Source organism: Hibiscus syriacus, unplaced genomic scaffold (genome assembly GCF_006381635.1).
Source record: "Hibiscus syriacus cultivar Baekdansim isolate YM2019G1 unplaced genomic scaffold, ASM638163v2 tig00111693_pilon, whole genome shotgun sequence".
Classification (NCBI taxonomy): domain Eukaryota; kingdom Viridiplantae; phylum Streptophyta; class Magnoliopsida; order Malvales; family Malvaceae; genus Hibiscus; species Hibiscus syriacus.
In genome coordinates this window covers 728,852-748,130 of record NW_024063156.1, presented here as the reverse complement: position 1 = coordinate 748,130, position 19,279 = coordinate 728,852, and the positions used below count along the sequence as shown (strand labels likewise).

General features: G+C 35.9%; 1 protein-coding gene across 1 annotated transcript; it reads right to left on the bottom strand.

Annotated features, from left to right (window-relative positions):
• Positions 1-15,508: 15,508 nt before the first annotated feature.
• On the bottom strand, positions 15,509-16,441 carry LOC120167664. Its single transcript, XM_039176610.1, has one exon. It carries the CDS (start codon positions 16,415-16,417, stop codon positions 15,524-15,526), a length of 894 nt encoding a protein of 297 aa, XP_039032541.1. The 5' UTR covers positions 16,418-16,441; the 3' UTR covers positions 15,509-15,523.
• Positions 16,442-19,279: the final 2,838 nt, after the last annotated feature.

Sequence of the window (19,279 nt, the reverse complement as noted above, 5' to 3'; positions counted from 1 at the left end):
AGCTAAAGCTATTTGATTCATATGCAACTCTGCAATGACCAAGTTGGGTCCGGCGTATTTAAACCCAACTGCCCTCCCCGTCCTAATGTAACATTACCATCTTTATAAAGCTTCTTGGGTCGACGTTTGAATAAACAGAAATCGCATTTGTCTAGGAGGTAGAGGAGCTAGGGGTTGCGTAAATAGCGTTTTGTGTTTCTTTAGGAGGCGGAGGTGTCGGCGACTACATAAACGGCGTCTGCATTTCTTTCAGAGCACTACCCAATTCCCCCATAGATTAATTCGATGACGATGGGGAGCGCATTTTATGAACGCTGCAACACTTGATTCAACATTTAAGGATAAAGCACCTGCTTTGGTGCGGCTCATGGATGGTAGCAACTACCAAATCAAGGTAAACTCTGAATGTTGGGATAAAACCTTGAAACTTGCTATAAATAAAGCCGCGTTATTACACAATTGAATAAGTGACAATCCCATTAAAACAGGATTAAGGCTCTCTATGTGTCCAAAAATATTCATTTTGTCGGTTGAATTTCTCATCAATTTAAAGATAATGTTTTTTTTGCATGAACCCTAACCTTAATTATCAAGAAATTATTGATATTTCTTGAGGTTACGGGTTTGAGCACCGACAATGTCAGAGATATAAACAATTAATGTCAAATGGTTGAAAGTTATCTTTGAACCAATTACCTTATATTTACTCCAGATTTATAAAAAAAAAGAAAATAATGAATTTTTAAGGTGTATGTGTGCAGTTTTAACCTTAAATGTATTTGTCTTTTTATTCTTTAGAAAATTCTGAATTCGTGTCATGTGATCCACTCCTAATTAGTTTGAACCGAAGAGTCAATAGTGTGGTTGATCCCTAGTTGGCTTAGGCCAGTTTTAGCCATTGTTGGTATTTGGCCAACGCTTTTGTTGGCTTTCCTTTTTTTCGATTTAAGAAGCCCATCAATTAGATGAAGTCTGGGATATAGCCCCTGTTTGTTTGATAATATAGATCATACTCTGCCCTAGTAGATTGCAAGGCAAGGAACTTGATACTAAATACAGTATCAGATTTCAGTTCATGAGATGTAGACAAATTGTCGAGACTTTTGATGTAATCATCGTTGATTTGCTAATGAGGGTCATTAATTCATCATCATGACGTTTCAACTAATGCTGACCATGATTTAAGTACTGATCATCCCTGTTAGCCCCTTTAAGCATGTTTAAAGTGAGTAGTTTACGACTTTCCCCAAGGAAAAGCACATTGGCCGTCCATACACACCTTCACCTGAAAAGTAAATATAGTAAACAAAAATACGGAAAAAGCAAACATTTTTTATACATATCTCTCGACATATGTCTGTCAGAAAGGATTGGATTCAGCTGCTGAAAACAGTAACAAAATCTATGGTAATAAATGCACCAAAAAGCAGCCCACCACCACCACCACCACCACCTATGATCTATGAGGGGCAAATTTAATACAAATTCCACAAGAAAAATACTAAACATTTAAATAGATAAAGATGATGATCAACAACTCCCTGCAATGCCATTGTTGGTCTTTGAAGCCGGGTACTTGATAGCATTGAGTTCAACTTTGCGCAGAGCAGCTTTCCCAAGATCAATGCCGCAGATATCGGACAACCTTACGAGGTATAGTAGAACGTCAGAGAGTTCTTCACCCAGGTGAACTTTTTCGTCTTCTTTCCAACCGGGTAACCCTTTTGGGACCTCTCCTTTCCACTGAAATATCTCCGATAATTCTCCCACTTCTCCCACCTACATCAAATCATTAGTTTAGCCATTAATGTGAAACAAGAATCATTCATCTTTTAAACCCTTTGTCTCCACTTTACATCACAGTTTCTTATGTTTGACTCTGCAAGATGAAAAAAAGGGCTAAACCAGAAAAAGGGTAACTTACGCAAACCATGTCTTGTGATCCAGGGGAGAATTACAAGGCTTAATGATAAAGCAATAAATATATATATATATATGATAATCCAACTGGTTTAAGCTGTACTTTTGTTGGTTAAATCATTACCTCCCCATATAGAAACCCAAAGAAGCCAAGAGGAGATTTCTAGGACTGTGGAACTGATCCCAGTCCCTTTCCTTGGCAAAGCTGGCCATTTTCTGCTTGAGAAGATCAAGGCTAACACTTTGATCACCTTCCTGATTTCCCCCGGTCATCTTTTCTTGATGGAGAAAAGAGAAAGAAAAAGCAAAAACACAGAGGCTGGAAAAAAGAAGCAAAAGATGGATTTGATGAAATATAGAGAGACAAGAGCAAGTGCAGTTTTCTTGGAAAAGTGCTACAATGCTTAATATAAAAGGGGAAAAAAGAGAGTGGGGGAAAAGAACAAGAGAACAAAGGGATGTTTCTATTGTGTAAAGAGTTTGTGCATTTAATTCGCAACTTGTCTTTTTTTCTTATTCTTAATTTATAAATGTATTCCTTTGTGTATATACAATGTATAAAATACAGGACAAATTTAGTGGAGGGGGAGCCTATATACCTAGCTCGTACAGCTACGACCTATAAAATTCAACCCTGACATTCATGATTCCACGTGTCAGTAGCCCATACGGATTCTCGCCTGGATCCTTGCTCAGCCTCCTTTTTGTGGGGACCACATGTTCGCTTGTTTGTTTTGGCAAGAAACCCGGCCTTCCTATGCTTTCTGCCGCTTGCCGGCACCGGGTCAAACTTACGGGTGGACAATGGTGGATTACAATTTGGGTAAACTACACATTTAGTACTTCAATTATCATTTTTGTTCTGTTTTGGTTACTCGAGTATTTTTTATTTCAAAATCATACTTTTTTTTGGATAATTCAATTTCATTACCCAAGAAGCAGAAAACTGCTACAGTCAATGTAAAAATCAGCTGATTTGCATAGCTAAGCATAGTACAATCGCCATCTAACTAGGCAAAAAATAAGAACAGTACCTACTCAAGCAATGCCCCACTTTGCACACAGGGCAATATTAGATGAATATGCTATGTTGAAGGATTTACCTCCCAACCGTAATTGGATTGCCTCCTTGATATCTCCCAGCAGCTTTCCCTTTGATCTGGCTCTATTCCCAAACAACCTGCTATTTCTTTCCTTCCAAACACTGTATGCATGACCAGTACAAGCAAGTTTAAGTATTTTAACGATGAGATAATTTCCCTTGAGCAACAATGAAGCCCAAGCCAGTTCTCCCTCCCAGCTACAAGCTACATGAGGGATGCAGCAAAGATCCAGAATAGAGCTCCAAAGATCCTTGGCAAAATGGCATTCAAAGAAGAGATGGTCTCTTGTCTCTGCCTCATTGCCACAAAATAAACAGCTATCAGATTCAATAGCGAGGCCCACACGCAGGAGTCTAACCCGAGTAGGCAACCTATTTAATATGGCCATCCATACAATAATGGTGTGCTTGGGGATTCGTCCAAAGAACCATACCATGTGATGCCAAGCAACTTTGGGGGCATGTGAACGTAATTCTTACCATAAGCACCTCACGCTGAGGTCACGAACCTGGCCAGAAAGAGATGAGCAACATCAGGCCTAATTTTCAACATATACTTGAAGCTCTAACTTCCATACATGGGGATTTCCATCATCATTGAAAAAAATTAAAAATTTGTCACGTCATAAGTTCTATTAATTGTTTAACAGCATGTAATCAAAATGAAATCAAATTAAAACGTTAGTTATGATTTTGAAAAAAAAAATTGAGTGACCAAAATAAAACAAAAGCAATAATTGATATACTAAACATGTAGTTGTGACGATGTTTAAAAGTACGCAAGGATAACTTCACTTATTATATGTATCTTTGTTGAATGGGAAATCATTCATCTTAAATTGCTAGATGATTATGATGCCAACAAACATCACTTAATTATTTTACAATGAAAGTTTAAATGCTCTCGCAATCTTTGGTACTCGAAGTTAAGACTTTTAGGAATAATAATAATTTATTTAACAATTGAGATAATTTAATTCGTACGAATCTGTTTCTTTATAATTGCTTAGACGTTTGATAACGCATACATCCTGTAAATATAACTGCTTGAACGCAAAATCTTTAAATAGAACAATATTTCTTTTAACTAATAAATTGGATTGATATATTTTATTTTATAATGTTTTTTTAACTTTGGGTGAAATGTTTGATTAAAGTTTAAGTCATTTGATTGATGGGTAATGGGCTTCCAACCCAGATTTAATTAATATAATAATATATCCAAATAGTTTTTAAAAGCGAACATTTTTTTAAGTTGTGTTTAGATTAGATTTTGGGCTATTTTCCCAGTATATCACCGGTGATCGATATTATTACTGATTTAACACCGGTCAGACTATATTTCCCGATCTAACACCCTTAGCAGGAAAGCGCCCCCTGCACCGTGCTATATGCTGATTTGGCGCCACATGGGTATAACGCGCCCCCTCCCCCGCGATATACGGTGATCTGGCGCCACGTGGGTTTAGTGCGCCCCCTGATCCGCGCTATACTTGGATATCTGACAAGTGGGGTATATAGTGCGGTGTAGGGCGCGCGCTATACCCATAATTACCAACCCTTCACGTCCCCATCCTCCTTATAAATACCCCCATCCTCAATCACTTTTATCACACTAAATTCTCTCAAATTCTCTAAATTTTTCCCAAATAATCTCTTTTTAAGGTATATTTTATAATGTTTTTACTATTATGTTTTTACTTTATTTAATATTTTACTAATATAATTCTTTTGCAGATATATAATGGACGACAATATAATTCGCTCGGATGGAAATCATATATCTCTACACTTTGCTGATACGGTAACATTTTAACATTTTAATATAATTTAAATTATTAGTAATATTTAGTTGATTTATTTAATGCATGATTGTTAGATTAAGAATTAAATATCTCGACACTTTGCTAATACAGTAACATTTTAACGTTTTAATTTAATTTAAATTATTAGTAATAATTAGTTGATTCATTTAATGCATGATTATTAGATTAAGAATTAATTTTTGTAATTATTTATTTTTAGGAGAAGGACCGTGTATTAGATCCTTTTATTAGGAATCTTAAGTTAGTGATACGCAGTCATGTATTGTCGTATTTAGTAAAGGTTGGATTCAGTTATATAGGTAGATATCAGGGTCACTGTAAGATAGAGCCATACCTGATTTCTGCCTAAATAGAGCGGTGGAGGCCAGAGACCCACACATTCCATCTTCCGTGCGGAGAGTGCACGATCACGCTTTGAGGATGTTTCTATGCACCTGGGGCTTCCGGTGGATGGAGATGTGATATCTGGGATAGCTTCCGGTTCTTGGACTACTTTGTGTCAGGATAGTCTAGGACGTGTCCCGGAAAATTTTATCGGAGGTAGGATACCATTAAATTGGTTAGATGTCAATTTTCGGGAGTTCAGCGCAGACGCCTCTGAGGATGAGGTTAAGATGTATGCACGGGCATGCATACTGCAGCTGATAGGAGGGTTGCTGATGCCGGACAAATCGCGCAACCTAGTTCACTGCATGTGGTTGCGACATCTTAGCGACTTTCGTCTCGCCGGATCATTCAGTTGGGTTTCGGTAGTTTTGGCTTTGTTGTACATGGAGATGTGTGGAGCCACTGACTACAGGCGTAATGCTATCGGCGGATGTCTCCTGCTGTTGCAGTCTTGGGCATGGTATCGATTTCTCTTTTTATGTCCCGTTGTGAAGAACCCATTCGTATTTCCACTACTTCTGAGATAATTATAAAATTGATTTTGTATATTAATAATTTTATACAGCGTATAACAAATTTTTTTCCTTGAATAGGTGGTCTACTGATAGGAAAAATCATCAGGAGCTACCTGATGATTTAGAAAAAATTAGGGTGCTAATCGATCAAAAGGTTGGCACACAGGTATGAATTTTAATGTTTAAAAATCGATTTTAGATTATAGTTATATAATTAGATTATTATTTTGATAAAAATTATATATTATTTGTTTTAGTTTGAATGAGTGTCATATTCTACTGATGATGTGAGGGCAGTGATCCCACCTGAGTTGAAGAGTCCATCAGATGTTTCGATGGCGATGGTCCCTCTAATCTATTATGCGAGCGTCGAGTAGCACTCTACTGATCGCGTACTCCGGCAGTTTGGTTGTTTTCAACCAATTCCGGAAGCACCTCACAATATGGACGAGTTGCATAACTTAGATAGACGCGGCAAGACAGATACAGATTGACTGGTGAGGCATCATGAGTGGGTCGTGTTGTGGGAAGATCGACATCGACGCCTTCCACGTAGAGAGCCCATTTTTACTGACTTCTTGATGTATGCTGAGGATTATTATGAGTGGTTCAACAGTAACGGAAAATCGTTTCTACTTCCCGAGGATGCACGAGGGCAGACCTTTTCACGACGTCGACAGAGACGTTCACCGACACAGCACCATCGTCCTCCGACTCGTGAACGGAGAGCAGGTGCTTTCGGTTCATCCTCAGCTGCACCAGAAGGACCTTCCCAGCAGCCATCGCAGCCATATATGATGCCGTCATCGCCTTTCCATTACCAGATGTCGCCGCCGCCTTCACCTGGTTTTATCACCCCGCCACCGCCACCATCACAGATGACCCCTCCTGGAGGCTATTATGGGTCTATGTTTGCAGATCCAACTTGGGGTTCATATGCTGGATATTTGGCGGGTTCATCCTCATCACCCATGGCCGCAGCACATAAACCTCCTGTACAATTTTCACACTCAGTGATGTCTGGGTTTTCCCAGTTTTCGTATTCCGGTGGGATAGTCAGTCATACACCTTCAGGGTCCTTATTCTATAGAGGTGCTTCATTGTCATCAGCTCCTAATCAACCTGATGTACCTGCTCAGGACGACGACGATGACGACGATGACAATGACAGCGAGGAGTCAGAACCAGTGATACGAAGAAATCCTCCTCGAGACCGACAACCACCGCCATGCGGAACACATTCGCGATTCAGACATCGATAGATTTTTTTTATTATATTATATTTACTTTATTTTGTTTAATTGTAATTTTTTATTATTTCTCATTTAATACTTACTTTATTTTGTTAAATTTGTTGGACTTTTTTTTTAACATATTTTAGTTAATTTTGTTTATTACCATTTAATATCAGTTATTGTAAATTGGTTATCATTTACCATTTAATTCTATTTGTAAGTTTGTTTTATTTAAATATCAAATTGTTATTAGTTTGTTAAAATTTAATAATTGTGTTCGTTTTTTTTAAATCTTCATCAGCGATTATCGAATGACATTAACTTGAAGTAAATGCAAATTAAAATACAAGAATTATTATTTGATAAACAAATACATCATTTCCTCATCAATTGTTACTTGATGACAACAGAAGTGGACATGTTTTTCTAGTGTGTCCTAAGTTTCTACAATGGCCACATCTTCTGTCTTGTCTAGATCTTTCTCGAATATCCATATCGCAATGAATTTGATTGGATTTTGGACGACCACGCTCCCTTAATAAACTCGGATTTGGTACAATCGAAAGCTAATCTTGAACCACATCAGGGTCTTTGTCATTACTTATGGGGGAAACTCAAATTCGTATACCTTAAAAACTTCAGATAATAGGTATACGGGATCCACAAAATGGTTATAGTCTTGACGTTTATGCGAGCAAACTGCTATCACATGAGAGCATGGATACTTCAGAGCTTGAAAAAACCCGCAGTCGCACGCACTGTCCTTTAGATTTACTCTTAACGACACAAATTCAATCCCTTGAAGAGGTCGGGGCAACTCTGTGACATAAAACATTTCATGCCTTCTAGAGAAGCTTGTTACAGACATTCCATTTGATGCAGCAAATTTTTTCTGTAGATCTGCAACTAATCTAGGGTGATAGACATGATCGCCTTGCATCTAGGTTTGAGCTTGTCCCCCGAGCTTCGCAAAAAGTGCCCCCAAACGAAAATATATAGTTTTTACCAAAGACGCTACAGGTAAGCGACGTGCACCCTTTAAGGTTGAATTGATTGCCTCAGCCAAGTTGGTCGTCATGTGTCCATATCGATATCCACCATCATATGCGTTCGGCCACATTTCTTTATCAATAAGGTTGATGTAATCGTATCCTTCCTCGTTCTTCGCCCTCAAATCTTGAAGCATTGATTCAAATATTCGAGGAAGTAGTTCTTAACCTGATCAAAAAATGTATAACTTACTAACTTGCTTTTTTTGCAAAATTAAAATGATCAAAAAATGTATAACTTACTAACTTGCTTTCACTTACCCATGCGCACAATTAATTGACGCTCATCATTCTTCTTGTACATTCCATGATAATTCGCAGGAATGTGTCGGAGACAATACCTATGTTGGACAAAGAGTGGTTGCCACATTGGACCCAAAGACTCCATTGTTGCTTTGATCCCAGCTCCGCGATCTGAAATGACACAAAGTTTTTCCATCGTGATAACATGTGCACGTAAATTTCGGAGAAAAAAAGACCTAGAATCTGTATCTTCTCCTTCGAAAAGAGCAAAAACAACTGGAAGAATGTTGCGATTGCCATCTTGTACAACTGCCAATAATAAAACTTGCTTGTATTTTCCATACAAGAAAGTCCCGTCGATCTGGACCATAGGCTTGCAATATTTGGCAGCATTAACGCACTGTGGGTAACTCCAAAAAACCCGGTAGAATTGACATCAATCACGAAGAACTCGATCATTATGGTATGCATAGTAGGTTTCGAAGTCCACAATTATCCCAGGATTCAACGTCCGCACCAGCCTAAACCAACCTGGAAGTTCGTTGTAAGATGCATCTCATTTGCCATGAAGTTTGACAATGGCATTTTGTTTTGCCAACCAAACTTTTTTATAGGAGACGATGTACATATACTGCGATTGTATAGCTGAAATCAACACTGCAACATATGAGAGCTTGCTTTTACCATGGGCATGATGTCTTGGCATATCACTTCAGAGTTCAAGTTCGGATGATCTTGGTTGACCCCTCCAGCACAATATGTGTGAGGACCTTTGTATACTGTTAGTTCCCATATGTTATTTTTCCTCTTCATTTTCGATACGCGAACCATCCAATTGCATCCGTTTTCGCGTCGGGCACAGTAGCATACATATTTTTTCGGTCGTCGATCGGTTGACTCTGGACTGAACAGAATTACGGATATTGTAATTTTTGATAGCCATCATCGCTTCTTCTTTGCTTGAAAACTCAATGCCTAAAGATAACTCACCATTATTTATTGATAAGTAAATATCTATAATCACCGAGATGAGGTATATCCGCAAATTCTGGCCCGTACATTGCACCATAATCAGCTTCATATATGTGTGCAGGAGGGTCAGTTTGTGCCACATTTCCTGGAACTTCATCATCATCAGAGTTGAATTGCGGTGATTATGGGTGAATTAATAGTCCAGTCTCAGCACCATCCGCACCAGGCTCACGAAGCGGTTCTTCTGGTGGAGATGATGGTTCCTCCATGCTTTCCACATTTAGGTCGAAGAACCTACTACTTGCACGCCTTCCCCTTGAACTGGAAGGCATATCGACATTGAGATCGAAAAAGCTCGTAGTCGAATGCCTCCCCCTGGATCTTGAAGCCATCGTGTCAAATGGAAACTGCACAGATGATTGCGTCGATGGCATCTCCATATGGTCAAAGAAATTTGCAGATGAATGCCTTCCCCTTGAACTGGACGCGGTGTTGCCATACGGATTGTTCGTGGACCCACCTCGGTATATATCGTAAGGAGTTGCGGATGAATGTCTCCCCATTATGGCATTAAAATCATTACACATTATTGTAGCCGGGCTGTCAACTTGATCAACTTGTTCAGCCAGCCCATAGTGTGAGCTTAAAGATTGACCCCGAACAGCACGCACTTGAACAAAATGTGCATACATCTCAATAGCGGCGTCTGAATAATTACTTTGAGCTTCAACCATCATTTGAACATCATCATTGTTCGAAAGTTCGAACGCTGTATAAGTTAATGACAACAATGATGTTGGAAATCTGTACTGCAACGACGACATTCTTCTGTTACTTCCAACATGAATCTTCCTCGAAATCTTCGTTATTAGCTCCTCAAGAGTTATGTTTCTCTTGAATGATATTTTAACACGCTCATTTGATACGAAAACAACGCCGATTTCATCTTCTCGAATTTCACCATCATAATAAACAATAGCTGAAAGTCACGCCATTCTTTGAGTTTAAAAGTGCGGCAATATTATATCTACAAAAAAATAACTTAAACAAACCTGATTAAATAAATTATATATGAACGAAAATATAATACAATAAATTTTTTACACATCAACGTAAATAATTTAAATAATATAGTTTTATATTATTACCTGCACCGCAAAACTATTTCGACGTATGTTTCCGCTTTTCAATTTTACAAACATAAAAATTAATTGAAAATAATTAGTATAATATTTTTTCAAATAATGATAATAAATAATAAGTATAATTAAAAAATTATAACAAAATTACTTTATAACAAAAAATCGCACGAACTTCTAAATCAAATTTGAGAAGATTGCGAGAATTATTACTCGTTGACGGAATTGTTGTATTAATTTATAAAAGATGAGAGATGCGAGGAGATGTGAGCCGGAGGAGTGTATTTATAAGCATATAAAGTGCGGTACCTGCACCGCGCTATATGTAATTATTCAGATAAAAGATATAGCACGGATCAAAGACCGCGTTAAATATAATTTTAGTATAACGTATAGCGCGGTCCCGGATCCGCGTTGAATTATAGATGTTAGGAAGGAGAGCAATATGAAGTAGGATGCAGCGTTGCGATGGGAATGAATGGTCCAGCCTTGGGTTTGGAAAATGTCTTGTCAATGGCGTGGACAGCATGCAGCGTTACTTCAATTTTTATTTATTAATCATTAATATTCAATATATTGATGGATTAATTTAAATTAAAATTTACAGATATTTATTATTAAAATAACTTTTCAAATTTAATTTACTCAAATATCAAAATTTAAGTCTATGGTCTTACTTAATAAATCAAATGTTTCATTCTATTATATCAATTTATTGTGAATGATGTTTCAATATATATACGATCAGTTATACCTTTTATGTGTATATTACTATTGGAATAGTTGAAGAAAATTCATGATGATTTATTTTTTAATTTTTTTTATTGGATAGAGAATTGTGATCGGTGAGACGGTGGTGAATGTTAATCAATAATTTCACATAACGTAAATAAAAAAGAGTTTAATGAAAAGGATGACGAGCAAAGAAAAATAGTCAGGGATAAATCGTCTAAAAAAACTCAAATTATTTAATCGAATGAAAATTGTGAGAAAATCGTGTATGTAAATTTAATCCGTGGGTCCAAAGCAGAAAAATCAATAGGATAATAAATAGACGACATCGTGATCATTCGAGGTAATACCAAATTCAATCCTAAAAAAGTTAAACAAAAAAAGAATAACCAAACGACCTATAGAAAAAATCTGAACATAACCAATTATTTCAACACATTTTGGGTCGATCGAACATAAAGATTCCGGGATAGTGTACATGTTTTAGACTTTTAGTAGCGAATATATAGTTTGAGACAATCAGACATTTAGACACAGTTATGTTTAATATTTCACATGCTTACCACTTCTGTATCAAAAAGTCTGATTCCAAGCGGCGTCTTACAAAATCAGTCAATAATCTATCCGAAAACGATATAGCAGACCGAAAGTGAGCTTTCTTTTAATCAAATCAGAGACCGTGTTCAAAGAAACTTCAAGACATGTCTGCGAATGTTTCGGGGGTTAAATAAAAACATGCAATCTTAAAAATTGTCTTTGTCGGTATTGGCCAAATCACATGGTCAAACCTCGATCCATAACTCCATTGTTAAAACACAAAAGATTTTGGTTTCAAAACCTAAGTACGGGAAACATAAATTATCAATTGACAAGTTAGAGTGACAACAGCCTTATTTGATGTTGGAGAGTAATCTATGGGCCTCTATTTGGGTTTTCCCCAATACGAGGGTTCAATCGAATGAAACTAAAATGGGATTTGAGGATAATTACAAATTTATTTAAGGTTAATGTAAAAATAAGTGTCTAAACTGTATCTAAAGTCAATATTATACACCTAAAGGATTTTTCGCTCGAAATACGTATATAATGTTTTCAACATTACAATTTTAAGTGTCTAGTGTCTAAACTGTATCTAAAGTCAACATTATACGTCTAAAGGATTTTTCGCTCGAAATACATATCTAATGTTTTCAACATTACAATTTTAAGCGTCTACATCATAACGACATTTAAGTCACGCGTATCTTATTTATATTTTTCTGAAAATTTTATTTCTTAAAAGAGTAAAAAGAAAATATTTAAAAAATCATTTTTTTTAAACTAATATTCTAACCCTAAGTACGCTCCCCCTCCCTCGCCGCAATTAATTCGCTCCCTAACAATTAAAGAAAGAAAAATCATTATTAATTTGAGTTAATCTAAACTTTTGAATCAAATTTCATAACATAATATCATTATTAATTTTCTATAACAAAACTAATAATAAATATTTATATTAAATAGAAGTTTTTTGTCTGAGAATTTTTTGAAATACACATCTTTCGTAACATTTAAGTTGGATAGATGAGTTAAATAAGTAATTTTGTGATAAAAAAAAAGACTGTTGTTTTGTTTATAAAATTCAAATTAGAATAATTATATATGTACAATATGTGTATATTTTTAATAATTAAAAAATCTAAATATAATTGATAAATGTAATCATTCGAGACTATTAAAAGAAAGAGGAGGAGGAAGCAATTTGGTAATGAATTATGGGCGAGAATGTGATTGATGAATGTAGTAAGCACAGAAACATAGACCCACGACTGCAAGAGAGCCGAAATACAAACAAGCATATATAAATGTTGATGTTGTCATTCTCCGACAATGGGTCCTGCCCCCCTTCGTGACCATTCTGGTTTCAATTCTGCCCTTTTTTGTCCTCAATTTTAATACTTGGGACTGCTGCCAACTTGCTCACCCCAGCCCAAAAACCGAACAAAAACAAAAGACCTTCTACTTGAAGAAACCATTACTCATAAACAAAAATAATTAGCTGATCTTATTTCCATATGTAATGGGGGTAAAGGGAGGTAGGATAGTAGGCTACCCCCATCGTCAGGTTGAGAACAACTTCCGTTGGAGACCTCCAATTATGAATTGCCCATTGTATGACTTAATCCCACGACCACAAGGTTACCAACTGAGCTGGACAGACAATTTACTCGTAAACAAAAATGAAAGAAGAAAATGAAGGCAAGATGTTCTACTTGACTTCGAAATTACAATTCTAGCAGCACCTCATGGTCCACGGCAAACACATCTGTAGTGGTACGCGCTATGGACGGGGTCGTTCCCTTCCACCTGAACTTGTTCCGCTCGACATTTATATTTGCATCCTCTACATTCATTGTATGTGCACGTCAGCGCCGTCGATCCAATCATCAATCTCCTTGAATTCCTTCTCATATTCTTTTCAGAAATGTCTGCAGTCTAGACAAAAAAAGAAAAAAAAGTGTGGGAAATTGAAAAACAAGTGAAAGCAAAATGGTGGAACTCCCTTTACCTGTAATTCCCATGGAGGAGAGACAGAGATCCCTTCTTTGAAAGGAAATGCTACTCGAGTTGTTCTAGATCCTGCAAAATTGGAACCGTATCAAAATTCACGACAAGAAACCAAAGTGTGGGAATGGAACATTGATTAGAAGGGGGTGGTTTTGACCTTGAACTTGAACAGCGAGGAAGAAGGTGAAGAAAAGAAAGTGTAAGTAGGTAAGGTTGGCCATTGTGATATATATGAAGTTGTAGGGGAATTATATGATAGGATAAATGAGAGATAAAAGGAGTTGTGGTGAATTTAATGAGATAGGGTGGGGAATCTTTCAGTGGACGCATGAGAGGTTCCCAAACACCAGGGCTGAACAAATTGCTTCTTGTTGGTGGCTAAACCATGAGACTTTTGGACTTACAAAAATGCCCCCATGGGGTTTATATTTTGGGTGGAATCACTTGTTTTGCCCCTTAAGATCCCAAAAAAGAAGCATCATCATCCAGAATGATTTAATAATGCACCACACCATCTGCATCTAAAACTCTCAACAAATGAAGAATGAAATACACACTTCTTCCTTTATCTTAGAATTCCAGTGGGTATCAAAGTATTTATAGTATCTTCCTATGATTTTTGTGGACATCTAACAACCCAAAAGTGATAATATCATTAAAATTATGATGATTCATGGAAGGGGCTTTCTAAATGAAGATTTAAAATGAACATGAGAAAAAGCACCAAGTTGGATATGATGGTCTGGGTTGGAGTATTGGGCCTTGATGGAAATAAAAGATGGTCTGGGTTGAAGTATTGGGCCTCTCTGGAAATGCATGAGTCCAGTTAGATGACTAGCCAAATCTAAGAAATCAAAAAAAAAAAATTACTCTAATAGAGTTTTACTCACCTCTATGATCAAGATATTCATGAATCATTCATTAACAGAGCTCTTTATTCTCACTTTTAAAAAAAATCTAATGAATACCAACAAATGAAGCATCAAGCTAATGAAGAATTTTTTTAAAAAATCTAAAATTACAAGAAAATTGATTTAAAAAAAACATGCAATCACTTTTATGTTACCTAATACTCCTAATCAACAAATGAATATCATCTTAATAATTAACTACTAATTTAATAAATAGTCAAATTCGAAGATACATTTCTCCCTCCTTTTTAAAAGCCGAAAGAAACAAATGGATAAGGAATAGAATACCTTATCCATTTCATCATCTCTCATGTCCCCTCATTAATTGCCACCTGCCCTTCTTTTTCAGACAAACTAGTAATTTTGGCCCTTTCAACACCTGTCCCTCCAACAACAATTTTCTCATCGTTTCCCAATTGTATCGTCGCATTCATTACTTATCTGCCTTTTAAAATCGCCATATGTTAATCGTTAAAAAAAGTCTCCGCTCCAAGTTTTTAGAGTAAATTACATAATTAGTATTAAAGTTATTATTTTTATTTTACTTTTATATTTAAAATCATTTTTAATGTGTAATTCAGAATTTATATTAAATCATTAAAAATTTAATGATAATATTAATGTGTTATTATAAAATAATATCATATTCCATTAAAAATATCACATCGATAATTTTATTAAACTTTTAATAATAATATATTAAATTAAGATATAAAATAAATGTCATTACATCAGTATAATTTTCTTAAAAAATTAAATTTTAAATTTTAAAATAAAATTTAAATATTAAATATGTAATTTATCCATTTTTTTATTATTGTTACGGACTATTCACGTGATCCGATTGTCTGATGTAAAGCTCTAATTGTACACGTTGTGTATTTGCCGCGTTAAAATTATTAATTATTTTAAACAATATCGTTTTCTAGTCTCTCAAAAAAATTATCATCTCGTACGGACGAACGAACTGCCGTTGTCGGAGTCGTCGAAGCCGACATAACGGCACTGGACGGAGTTCACCGGATGGGTCGTCGCGGGTGTCAATGAGAAGCTGTTCGCTAGGATCTGGTTCGTCGTCCGACGGTACGGACCGAGCCATTTGTTTTGCATGTAACGGTTTTTTCTCCATGGAGGGAGAGATAATTGTGCACTCTTCAACGATCTTTTTGCGGAATCGGTCATGACCTTTACCATCCTTTTCAATTCCACGCTTTTCCCCACGAAATCCCTAGGCAAACACTGCAATAGCTTCAAGTATTCGCTCGTTGGCCTCGCGATCTCGAATTCGGAGGCGAAATCGAGATCAACGAAGTACCTGTTTTGTAGCGTCGGTGATACTGATTGCACCACGTCGATGAACTCGTAGTTTCCGGCGGTTAGGCCACCGAAGGAACTCCATTTCGTCTTGCAGATTGCCGCATTGTGGCCAACCTGGCGAAGATAAACCATCACTTTACGCCTGAAAATAGCTTTATCCGTCGTGAAAAAGGAAAGCATTTCCATTGCATTCGAAACGTGAGCCAGGAGCAGATTCCTGTATGAATCGGTGCTTTTAAGAGAGATTGACTTGATAGTGTTCTCGAGCGAATCAGTAGCATCAACGTTTGAGTCGAGAGGGTCCGAGTCGGAGTTGTATCCGATTTGTTCAGCAGCCTCGCGATCGTCTTCCAAGAAACTATGAACGAGTTCCGAGAGGCAGGAAGAGTCATCTTCGGTGTCAGCGGTGTCCGCAGATCGTTCGACTCCGCTGCTGGCTGAACAGGCGCCGACGAGTTGCGCCTTGACTCTGTCGTCGAGCGGGTCAGTAACTCGTTTTACTCTTCTAGGAAAACTAGCCATTACTTTTTTCCCCTTCTTTTTCTATGTTCTTCTTTTTGTGTTTGAATAGGTTTTAGACTTTTTAGTTTGAGCTAAATAAGAGATGAGAAGGTAAGAGCGAAGGAATGTGCTAGGAGCTAAATAAGTGAAAATTATACCCATGACCATTTAATTATTATCTCTTTTTCTATTTTGACCATTGACTTTTTAATCTTATCAATTAGACCATCTAATCATTTAATTTTTACCAATCAAGTCACCTACCGTTAACTTTTAACGGAGGGGTGACGTGATTGTTAAAAGAATTAGTATAATTATACATTTGATCTTCAATAGTTATATACTCTATCAAATTTGTCATAATTTTAATTTAACTTAATAATTTTAGTATCTAATTAGATTATGACACATCACACATGTGAATAACTTATCATAGGATATTTTAATTTAATTTATTAAATATAATAATTTTTTTCATCCAATCAGGTGGTGACATTGATTGAGTGGAAAACAAATTGAATAAGGAATAAGCAGCCCGGGGATTAAACCTAAGTATTGAGAGATGTTAAAGTATGTGTCAATCACTAAGCCAAACTCCTTATATGGGGATCAAATGTGTAATTATACTATTTTTAATACTTATATCACCTCCTTCATTAACCGTTAACTATAAATAGCTCGATTGGCAATAATTAAATAGTTAGGTAGTTTAATTGATAAAATTTAAAGATCGATGGTTCAAATGAAAAGAAATAATTGTTAATTGGTCATAAGTAGAATTTACCCTTAAAAATTTAAGCAAACAAAAAGCAAGAAGAAATCAAATTTTAAAAAATAAATTGGAAGCGGAAGTTTAAGGGTGGAGAGAAGTGTTTGCTTGAGAAGTTGGATGAGCGGAGGAGTAGAAGATTAAATTTAAATAAAGCAAGAGGGAGGGATATGTATAGCAATTAGTCAGCCAATTTATATCCATATTTAATGGTGTACACGCGGGTGGGAGCATATCCCACCCTACCCAAGGTTTATTCGGGTTATATCATGTGCTGACGTGTGCAGGCATTATTCGATGACATTGCTCTTTTTTATCTATTCATTCGTGTTCATGGGTAGAATTTAGGATTTAATCATTTTCTTTAATTTAACATAATTTAATTCATTTATGTTTATAATGTTTTTCTTTTGTATCCTGAATTCGAGCACTACGAATGATAGGGGTGTAAGCGTTTAATGTCACATGATTGAGAGTTATCTTTAAACAAATATTTCTTTATACATATCTCAAATTAATAAAAAAAATTATCATTATGATTAAAATTAGGGATAAATAAAGAAGACAATTGAAGGTAATTATTTGTTTATTTGAAAATTTTAAATGATTATATATTTTATTTATATTCGAATGAATAGAATTATATGTTGAGGCGTAATTGATAAAGATGAAATTAGGTGGCGTGGATAAGGTTGATTGGGGTATAAATGAAGATGGGACAATAACGTAGTTGGAGGGCAAAAGGAGAGGGAATTGGGCAGGACAGGGCAGGGTGACTCTTCGTGGAAAGGAAGGATCAGTAAACTGGACTGAGATTAGAAAAGAAATAGGTCGTTGGAACTTGGAATATGCTTTCCTTGATGCTGCCGATTCACACTTTCCATTGTTTTCAAATACCATGTGTTCTCGTTTCCCACTCTATGAGATTAAATTACTATTTTCATATCAATTTAAAATTTTAGAATTAACAATTTGTTGGTTCGGATTAGGATTTAAATTATCATCCAGCTCAGTTGGTAGAGCACAAAGTTCTTAACCTTGAGGTCATGATATCAAGTCTCATAGAGGGTATTTCATAATTTGGAGGGTATTCTATGAAAGCTGCCCTCAACATTAAGTTGGGGGCAGCCTACTATCTTACCCCCCTTACCCCATTACATATGGGAACAAGGCTATGTTTTAAAAAAAATCTGTGCAGGCAGCTGCTGGGTATTGTGTGTATCAAATGAACTGAAAATTGGATATTAGGTCAACATGAGGATTTAGTACTCAAATGATCGATCCAAGGAGATAGAAGAGATGATCAACATGAAATAAAATGAAAAAAGGAATAAATTAGAAATACTAAACATATCATGAAATAAACATACACATATCAAATTTATCTAAACTGAATCATTAACGTGGAAAAAATAATAATACTCAACAAATAAAATTAGGGATGGACCGAGGGAAGATTGGGAGAGCAGTTAAGGTGTATATGGTCCGATTCAAATTTTTAAAATTTTATAACAATTCATCGATTTTCAATTTGATTAATCTTATTTTTCGGTTTTTTCATATTAATTTTAATTTTTAAGATTTTATATTTTATTTTGATAAAATAGTTTTATTTTATTACTTTTAAATATTATTTGATAAAATTTTAAAATAGCTTTTCAATATTTACCCTCAGAGGGCAGCTGGTATATGGCACAATATCTTGTTTTGGGTTTTATCAACTAAGGGGTTATTTGTTTACTTCAGAATGATTAAGCGCTGAATGATTCAAATGTCTCTGAATGTGATATGTTGTTTGATAACTGACTCTGAATGATTCAGAATGTACTTCTGTGCTGAATCATTCATCACTGTTTTGTTGAATCAGTCAGCACTGAATCATTCAGAAGTGCGAAACAAACGCGCTGAATATTAAACGGTTCAACATTCAACGCTGAATGATTCCATTAAGAGACAATGAAACAGCCCCTAACTATTGGTAAATAGTAAATACGACAATTGTCTTTATCATTATAATTAATGACTTGTCTCCTAATTAGCTTCCCTAAAATCTAAATTTAATCTCCTCGTTCATTTGAGTGACAGCTTTAAATGTAAGCTATAGATTACACATT

What these genes read in the sequence shown, in the direction of transcription:
- LOC120167664 (XM_039176610.1), bottom strand. Translation starts at nt 16,417, where the DNA reads ATGGCTAGTTTTCCTAGAAGAGTAAAACGAGTTACTGACCCGCTCGAC.